The 9,633-nt window shown below is 44.6% G+C and overlaps 1 protein-coding gene across 5 annotated transcripts in view; it reads right to left on the reverse strand.

Moving 5' to 3' along the window:
* The window catches only part of IL5RA (interleukin 5 receptor subunit alpha), a 40,517-nt gene that overhangs the window by 5,150 nt on the left and 25,734 nt on the right, over positions 1-9,633 (reverse strand). For all 5 annotated transcript variants that reach the window (XM_042849910.2, XM_005288528.5, XM_065550824.1 and 2 more), the window contains 2 exons: positions 4,911-5,019; positions 276-360 (listed from right to left, as the gene is read on the reverse strand). In XM_042849910.2, the coding sequence (XP_042705844.2) occupies positions 276-360; positions 4,911-5,019 (194 nt within the window). The remainder of the gene's footprint in view (positions 1-275; positions 361-4,910; positions 5,020-9,633) is intronic.

Here is a 9,633-nt window from a genome sequence, read left to right on the forward strand (position 1 = left end):
TGCAGTTAGGATTGTCTGAGTTATTGCGTTCATTGCACACACAAATTACGTGCACGCATTTCTGCATGCACTAGTCTGAAAATGTGACTCACAAGTAATATTTACATGGGAAGTTATAAACAGCAGGAAGGGAGTTCTTAATCAGAGCCATGTTAGTTGCTCTCCAGGAGGACAATACAAAAGAAATACAGGCTTAGCATATGTCTAGGAAGAGGCAGCAGCCAAAGACTGTTAATTGTCTCTTCTGTGCAAATAATGTAACACATTTCTTTTACCTGATAGCTCTTATTTAAAAACAGATTTTTTATACTGTTTTGGGGTGTTGGAATTGGTGGAAATAGTCTGCTCCATAAGTGATATCTGTGGAAACAGTAAAGCAGGTTTATGAAAAAATCAGTTGTTTTCTTCACTCTACCATGATTAACAATGATTTGATTCCCATGGGCTCTATTGTCACATACACTCAACTCGCCTGCCCAAACTCCTGCTCAGATTGACTCCTGCACAGGGAGGCGAGCTGGGGGGCTACTCACCTTCTAGTAAATGCCTGAGGCCAGAGCAATGAGGGAGGAGACTCGACTCACCCTAATGACTGGCCAGAACAGCTGACCAAGCACACAGCGAGTAGTGAAGTGCTGCTCAGTGAAAAAGAATGCAATAACTTATTCTTTTCCCAGGGAAAGGGGGAGGGAATGTGACTCTGTGTCATAATCTGTTCTCTAAGGTGGTCCTGGGATAGTGCAGCTGTAACCCATGTACCTAACAGAGAAAGATCTCTTTAAGATCTCTATGGGGAAGAGGTGGGGGTTTAGGAATGACTGGGTCATTGGTGCTTGGCAAATGCAAAATTAGCACGCCACACCCAGAAGTTCCTGAAATTGGGTGTAGTTTGGGACATGCACAATAGGTTCCTTGTAGCTGGACTCCATTGAGGGTCAGCAGACAGGGCTTCTGCTTTGTAAAAGCCCATGTGGCCTGTATGGGTGGGTGGGCTAGAGTTTACTTCACTTCCCTTCTCCAGTGCTTTCAAAAACCCATCTCCCCTCGGAAAGCACATGGAGACCCAGAATTCAGTTGCTGAAGATTTTCAGCATGGCTTGCACAGGCTCAACCTCCCCAAACCAATTGTAAAAGGAATTAACTTAATTCTCAACTACTAACTTCATAAAATCTTATAACACTAAAGAAACATAAGAACAACAATTTCTGCATTATAATGAGGCTACTTTATAATCCACATACATTATCTTCACAGTTATACATAAACATAAATAAAACAAAGTAAGGCTAAACAGGTCAGTCCCCACAGAAACACAGTGAGAAGTAACTCAAAAGCTTCGGTTCAGTTTATCAGAGTCTCAGTTTACAGTGTTTGATCACCAAAATGAAAATCTGTAGTGTCTGCTCAGAAAAAAGCTCTATTTCACTTTCTTAATCATGTCAATGCAAATATGAGAATCCCACAGCACTATGACCTGCAGAACCTGCCAAAAATTAGATTAAAATCCCATAACCCCCTATGGAACCATATCAAGATCCTTACACCCAACTTTGATGCTGAGGCTCAATGTTGCACTTTCACCCAGGCTGGTAATCACCTACTCTGCAATATGGACACAGGGTCACTCATTTGAGTGCTGATAGTCTTCCACTACCTTCCCACAATTCCCCTTTTGTGCCCAGGACAGACATGATCCTGTGATCTCCGTGACAAAACTATATCCTTAATATACATGACTTAATTGTCCATTCCATCACATGCCGGTATGATTTAAGTGAAATGACACTGGTTTCAAACCAGCGCAACAATTAGGGTAATCTCTATTGATTAGATGCTCAGCTAGCATTACATCTGCACCACTTTCATCTGTGTTGGTTCGGGTCAAGATGAGAACGGCCTGTTTCTGTTTCACTCTGTTATGTGCTGCTTAAGGAAGAGGCAGTCCTGTACTATCCCCACTAAGCTACTGAGCCTTTTATTTTATGACCACTGTCTCAGTTCATCTGGTTGGCTGAACTCTTCCATTACCATCACTTTGCCCTTTTCAAAAGCCTTTTTGGTTCCTGTCAAGCTCTTGTTATCCCACATTCCTTCTGATCAAATTGTCTAAAGTAAATTTCTGCTACTAATTTATTCCCATTTATGTCTCTCCCCCTTGAGCACTTAATTATACCCCACAGATAGCTCCTTCAAAGTCTTCCATGACTAGCATGCAGGATTGTAGTTGGTAGACATTCCCTGGCTAAAACGGCTACCGCCTCAGAAGATAAATGTTAAAGCACATATTTGCGCTTAGCTGATTATTTAGTGACATGATGATGAAAATTACAAGTCACAAAAGGGAAGACTTGGAATGCTGAAAACACACTGAAGTCTTTTCACTGTTGTACAGGCTATAACAGTGGGTCTCAAACTTTTTTACTGCCGACCCCTTTCACATCACAAGCCTCTGAGTGCGACCCCCCCCCCAATAAATTAAACACCCTTTTAAATATATTTAACACCATTATAAATGCTGGAGACAAAGCGGGGCTTGGGGTGGAAGTTGACAGCTCGCGACCCGCCATGTTTTGACCTCGTGACCCCTTGAGGGGTCCCGACTCCCAATTTGAGAATCGCTGGGCTATAACTTTATGCCTGAGGTGTGTGGCCAAGGAATCATAGGGAATGAGGGAGAAAGAGGGTGCCTAAGAAAGAGATTTCTCAGGGGACCTAGGCACTTCCTCGTCCTTACCAAGGAGAAAAGATGGAACATTCTGCATCCTATTTTGAACACGGCATCACAAAATGATTTGGAATGTGCATGGCACCCCCTGAAGTGTGGTTCAGCTAGAGTCATTCAGGGGAAGGCGGCTGGGGAGCGAGCTCAGGAATGGGACAGAGCTGACTGGAGATAGTACTGCTGTACATGCTGCTATCATTTCAGCTCTTGGCAGGTGAGTTACTTGCACCACAAAGGGAATATCTTCACAGCACAGATTGGCACCTGGTCTGAGCACTTATGTTGTCCCAACCCAAGTGTGAGCAGCCACACTGCAAAGCCCTACCCTAGTTACTGGGTATGTCTACATTGCAATAAAAGACCTGTTGCACAGCCACAGCTGGCCTGGGACAGTTGACTTAGACTGCAGGGCTATAAAATTTGCAGTGTAGATGCTGGGGTTCAGGCTTAACCCTCCCGCCTCGTGGGGGTCTCAGAACCTAGACTCCAGACCAAGCTCAAACATGCTATTTTTAGCTCCACAGCCTGAGCCAAGTCTACTGACCTGGGCTCTGACACTTGGTGCCATCAGGATTTTATCACAGTGGAGACATACCTCACTGGTGCTGCACTCGTGCATGTGTGTGGCTAGGACTTCAGAGGCCTATCCCATGTTCGTTGAGCTGAAGTAAGATGACCTACTCTTTAATTCCTTCCCAGTGAATTGTGAGAGAACATGTCTGTCCTGGGCACAAAAGGGGAATTGTGGGAAGGTAATGGAGAACTATCAGCACTCAAATGAATGAGCCTGTGTCCATATTGCAGAGTGGGTGGATTACCAGCCTGGGTGAAAGTGGAACTGGAATTCTAACCCACACCTCCAGCCATACCAGCTAGCCCAGGTTTAAGTCCCTGTAAAATCTGGATAGGAGGGTTTTGTGTGTTGATAGGAGGGAAATTAAGGCCAACTCCCGAATTAACTCTGTACTGGGAATATACACAATGAAAAAACACCCACCTGAGCAGTGCACGTTTCAGCGCTGTAAAGTGGCAGTGTAGACAGTGCTACAGCACTGGAGCTGTGCTCCCAGGGCTGGTAGCTATTCCCCTCACAGAAGTGGCTTTTTTACAGCGCTGGGCTTTCTCCCAGCGCTGGAACAGCGACTACACAGCCACATTAAAGTGCTACCACAGTCAGCTGTATAGACATACCCAAAGTGATTTTTTTCACAACCTGTGCTTTTAGTTTGACAAAAGAAACTTTGTGGGAAGGAAATCAGCTGAGGACTCATCAGGTGAGCAACTAATTTAGGAGCCATTAAAGAAATTAACAGGCAGTTAGTGGATTCATGGACAGTGCTTAAATTACTGGGAGCATTTTTATTGTGAACCTGATGGTTGCTGCTTGATATATCTCTTAGGAAGAGGAGTTTGTAATTACATTATTGATTCTTTGAATCATCATTGATGAACTGACTTCATCATTGATTTATGATTCTCTTCTTTGATTTCTGGATACTGCCACTGACATCCAAAATATTTCTGGCTTTGTTCACACAATGTCTTTGGAAGGTTGGCTACAAGGGCATCCATTGGGTCCTAATATTAAAAAGAAGCTGCTATAAAATACTTTCCAAACCAGCCCTAGAGAATAGTTAAATGCTAAGGGTCTGAGTCAATACTGGCGTGGTTTTCTGGTGGTGCTGATCACCTTTGCCTCCCAGTGAAGTCGGTGAAAATCAGGCCAAATGTACAGGTGCCTAAATATGGATTTCAGGTGCCTGGTTTTAGACCACAAGTTTGAAAATACTGGCCTTTGTCTTTAACCATGAAAGATGGTTTCTCTTAGCAGCTTTTGTTGGGTCTCAAGGTGGCATTCTTCTGTGGAGATAAATGGCCAGCAGGGTCCATCTTAGTGAGGACTGAGCAAAGTAGATAAGGTAGCTTCCCGACAGTCCATCTCACACTGAGACCGTTTCAGTCCCTCTTTCAACACATGGCTTTGGAATTTGAGATTAAATTGAGCATTCTCCTAAATTTCCTCAAATTCACTGAACAAGTTTTATCATTTAATCAATATTCTTGATTTGTATTAATCATGTTTAATACCAAAGTAAAAGCTCTTTGAGTACAGAATAATTCATTTAATGATTCCTCGTGCAAATTTAATCTATGCTAATTAGTTATTGTTTAATCAAAAATACTTACTTTCTGCATATTATAGCAATAAGCAATGACATGGCACATACGAATACTATAAGCGCAATGAGAACCATGTAGGCCTTGGAGTCTAATGAAGTCCTTGGCTGGTTTTCTCCTAGATTAAAAAAAAAAAAGTGGTGAGATTTTTTCCTTTGGAAAAAACACATTGGGAAAATTCTTCTAATAGATAAGACCTTGGAACCAAGCTTACTACATCAACTTCATTCAGTGGGTTTACATGGATGTAACTGAATCACAATTTATATCTCTCCATATAAAATATTTTATACTTATGACTGGGGAACAATCTGTAGCAAATTCAGCATTAAGAACTTCTTCCACATGGCTAGGTTTCAACGTATGCGTAGAAGAAAGAAAGCGAGCTAAGAACTGGCATGAATCAAGGCCACAATCATTATCAGTACAGTACACCCTGCTATGTTAACATACTGAGTTGTGCAATTTCACACAACAGGCAAATATGGCTGAGTCTGCAATAAAGAGACAGTTTGCTTATAATCGTGGTCACAAAGAACTTGTTTTCCGTTGAACTACCCTTCAGTTATTTATATTAATCCTTTCAAGCCAGGAGTTGGATTTTCCTGGCTTAATAGCCATGGCCAATGAAACATGCAGTGAGACCACCAATCTTTCTTTGAAGTCTGTTGTTTATCCTCCCTCAGGAAGAATGTCACTGCTCCAACTGCCTGGGGGCAGAAACACCTATTACATTAAGGACAATGTTCTTATTCGACAAAGGTGTTCCTAATGGCACATTTCACCACTCTGAGCTATATAAAGAAAACATTTACATTTGAACATTTAGATTTTAAAGTTTCCCCCCCGTCCCCCTCCCCGCTCGTATGTCTATGAGAACGGCACAAGGCCTATATCGAGGTGACAGAATGACTGTCACTGAATCATTGAAAGGACATAAATTGGTGAGCAGCACAATGCTCAGGTTTCAAGAAGAAATAATATGCACCTTTGGAACAGATTCTTTTCTGGGGAATGAAGGACTAAGTGTCTAAGCCTGCAGATCTTGCGTGAGTAGTCTCCCTGTAGTCATTGGGATTACTTTTGTGGGTATGGAGTGCTCACATGAGAAACGATTGCAGGATTGAATCCTGTGCCATTGCAGCTCAGCGACCTGGGCTAACATTGTGCATATTAATTACCGCCATTGATGTAAATAGATTTTTTTTTAAATTCTGGTTACAATTATACTTCCAAGAAAATGAGGCCTGAGACCAAGCTAGGCTCAGTACAAGACTGGGAGGGTGGGGTGGAAAGTGGCCCTAAGACGCATTTACATTTTCTTAGTCCTAAAACTGGAGTGAGCTATTCCTTGTTCCCAGCACAGACTAGAGTAGCCCTGAAGCTTCTGTGTCTTATTTTGGCTGCCCATGATCCTAAAGAGCCATAAGATAAGGCAGGAATCAGGAATGCAAATTTCTGTTTGTAAATAAGAGAAACCTAGCAACCTTAACTGAAACTGAATTCAGTTTGTTGTGGGGAATTTCATTGGGGTTTTTTTTTTTTTTTTTAGGTTTTAAGTGAATGACCCTGGTGAGACATCTAAGTACGTTTTTAGTTTTTTCGTCAGTTTGAATATGTTTCATGTTTGCAATTAATTAATGATGCAACATATGAGGTTGCAAGTTCAAGTTCTGCAAAACACATGTGAAACCAGTTTGTTGCTGCAGACTCACTTGACGCATAAACAGTTCATTGTCATAGGCTAGATCAGGTCTAATAAGTTCTCCACAGACAAGCAGACTACGATTTACCCAGTTATCCTCTGCAGATTCAACGTTTGCCAAAGTTACCACAGTGTGTTACCTGAGACAAGGAAGTATTTCCTCATACTTCAAATAAGAAGTAAGGGCCCAGCTAATGTCTGTTTTGGGACCGGCTCTGTTCAATATCTTCATTAACGATTTAGATATTGGCATAGAAAGTACGCTTATTAAGTTTCAGGATGATACCAAACTGGGAGGGATTGCAACTGCCTTGGAGGACAAGGTCATAATTCAAAATGATCTGAACAAATTGGAGAAATGGTCTGAGGTAAACAGGATGAAGTTTAACAAAGACAAATGCAAAGTGCTCCACTTAGGAAGGAACAATCAGTTTCACACATACAGAATGGGAAGAGACTGTCTAGGAAGGAGTACAGCAGAAAGGGATCTAGAGGTTATAGTTGACCACAAGCTAAATATGAGTCAACAGTGTGATGCTGTTGCAAAAAAAGCAAACATGATTCTGGGAGGTATTAACAGGTGTGTTGTGAGCAACACACGAGAAGTCATTCTTCCGCTCTACTCTGCGCTGGTTAGGTCTCAACTGGAGTATTGTGTCCAGTTCTGGGCACCGCATTTCAAGAAAGATGTGAAGAAATTGGAGAGGGTCCAGAGAAGAGCAACAAGAATGATTAAAGGTCTTGAGAACATGACCTATGACGGAAGGCTGAAAGAATTGGGTTTGTTTAGTTTGGAAAAGAGAAGACTGAGAGGGGACATGATAGCAGTTTTCAGGTATCTAAAAGGGTGTCATAAGGAGGAGGGAGAAAACTTGTTCACCTTAGCCTCTAAGGATAGAACAAGAAGCAATGGGCTTAAACTGCAGCAAGGGAGGTCTAGGTTGGACATTAGGAAAAAGTTCCTAACTGTCAGGGTGGTTAAACACTGGAATAAACTGCCTAGGGAGGTTGTGGAATCTCCATCTCTGGAGATATTTAAGAGTAGGTTAGATAAATGTCTATCAGGGATGGTCTAGACAGTATTTGGTCCTACCATGTGGGCAGGGGACTGGACTCGATGACCTCTCGAGGTCCCTTCCAGTCCTAGAATCTATGAATCTAATGGCAGCTGAAAGAACTTAACACAGGGCCTTAACCATGGCAACTCAGATATTGTGACTGTGGCAAATTTTGACCCCGGCTCCAGTAGGTTCTCAAACTGGGAGGGCATGGAATGTATTCCGGGAAACGGGGGTGAGAAGCTTTAGGAGAGCAGTGGCTGGTGGCTGGGCATCCAGCTCTGAAGGCAGTGGAGAAATAAGGGTGGCATGGTATGGTATTGCCATCCTTACTTCTGCTCTGCTGCTGGTGGTGGTGCTGCCTTCAGAGCTAGACGCCCCGCCACTGCTCCCCGCTCTGCCTTCAGAGCTAAGGTGGCCATATATGTACTTGTGGGCCAGGAGCAGGGCACGGGGGGTTGTAAACTACTACAGACACAAAGAAGGGGGGTGCAATCAAATAAGTTTGAGAACCACTGGCTTATAGGACCTATAAATGAGTCACAAAGGGCTGGGGAAAATTTCCGCAGCATGGAAACAGAGTAGGGCCGATGTAAGCAGCCCTATACTCAGGGCCAGTGCAAGGAAGTTTCACGCCCTAGGCGAAACTTCCACCTTGTGCCCCCCCCCAGCCCTGCGGCAGCTCCCCGCCCCCTCTTCTGCCCTGAGGTGCCCCCCCACAGCAGCTCCCCCCCTCTGCCCTGAGGTGCCTCCCCCTGTGGGGAGCCATGCGGCAGCTCCCCACCCCCAGCTCACCTCTGCTCCGCCTCCGTCCCAAGCACGCCACCCAGAGATGAGCTGGGGTGAGGAGCTGCCGCACGGCTCCCCACAGGTGGGGCACCTCAGGGCAGGGGGGAGGAGCTGCTGTGGGGGGGGGGGCGCCAGGGGGGTGGGGAGCTGCTGCGGGGGGGGGGGATGCCTCAGGGCAGGGGGGGAGCTGCCGCAGGGCTCCCCACCCCAGCTCACCTCTGCTGCGCCCCCTCCCCAAGCACGCCGCCCCCACCGGCAATGGCAATAATTGCATGGAGCGGACGCTGCGCTGGGAGAGGGACTCTGAACCGCACGTGTCAGCGCATCGCCGGCAGCCCAGCCCAGGAATGCTGTAAAAAAAAATTGGGGGCACCGCTTTTTGGTGCCCCCAAATCTTGGCGCCCTAGACAACCGTCTAATTTGCCTTAATGGTAGCACTGGCCCTGCCTATACTGCCTTCCTTCATTTTGTGAGCCGAGCTTGGTCAGCACCAGAGCATTGCTGTGGCCCCATTTCTGAAGGACACTCTGTTACCAGGAGCTGGGTGAAGGTACCCAGCGAATGCATTAGAGCCACGTAGGCAGATGAACACATTAATGTTTATTAGATAAGAGGTATAAGGGCGTTGAAGAGTTTGGTAAAGTGAAGAGCAAAGTGAAGAACATTTTTTTTAAAGGAAATCAGGAAGTAAAGAAATATAACTCCAAAGATAAGAGTGAGAGGGGATGGCTGAGTACAAACAGTCAATAATGTGTCATGATAAGATAACTGCTACTTCTATGAAAACATGTTCAGCAATCAGGAAAGGCAGTATCAAGTGGATCAGATCTAGGCAAATTAATGCCTTCCAAAGATACTAACCTTCAAAGATCCCATGGGAGTTCAGGTAACTTCTAATAAGGAGTACGTGACCTCACCATTTGCTTTGACTTTTGACATTAGCACACCAGCACCCACTGTGTGTGGGGGGGAGGGGGGGAGGGGCGACAGGTATGTGTCAAATTTAAAGAAGTAAACAGCTAGCAGGATATGCTGATTTCTTCAGGTGTGATGCATGTCAGACCCAGCTGTGCCAGCTCAGGCTAGGATCTTGTCATATTCCACATGGAGAGCAAAATTGCCCCAGGCTAGTAATTATATGGAGACACCTAAGGACACTGCAGATTACTACAAGAGGTAG

This window comes from Chrysemys picta, chromosome 7, assembly GCF_011386835.1.
Source record: "Chrysemys picta bellii isolate R12L10 chromosome 7, ASM1138683v2, whole genome shotgun sequence".
Lineage (NCBI taxonomy): Eukaryota > Metazoa > Chordata > Testudines > Emydidae > Chrysemys > Chrysemys picta.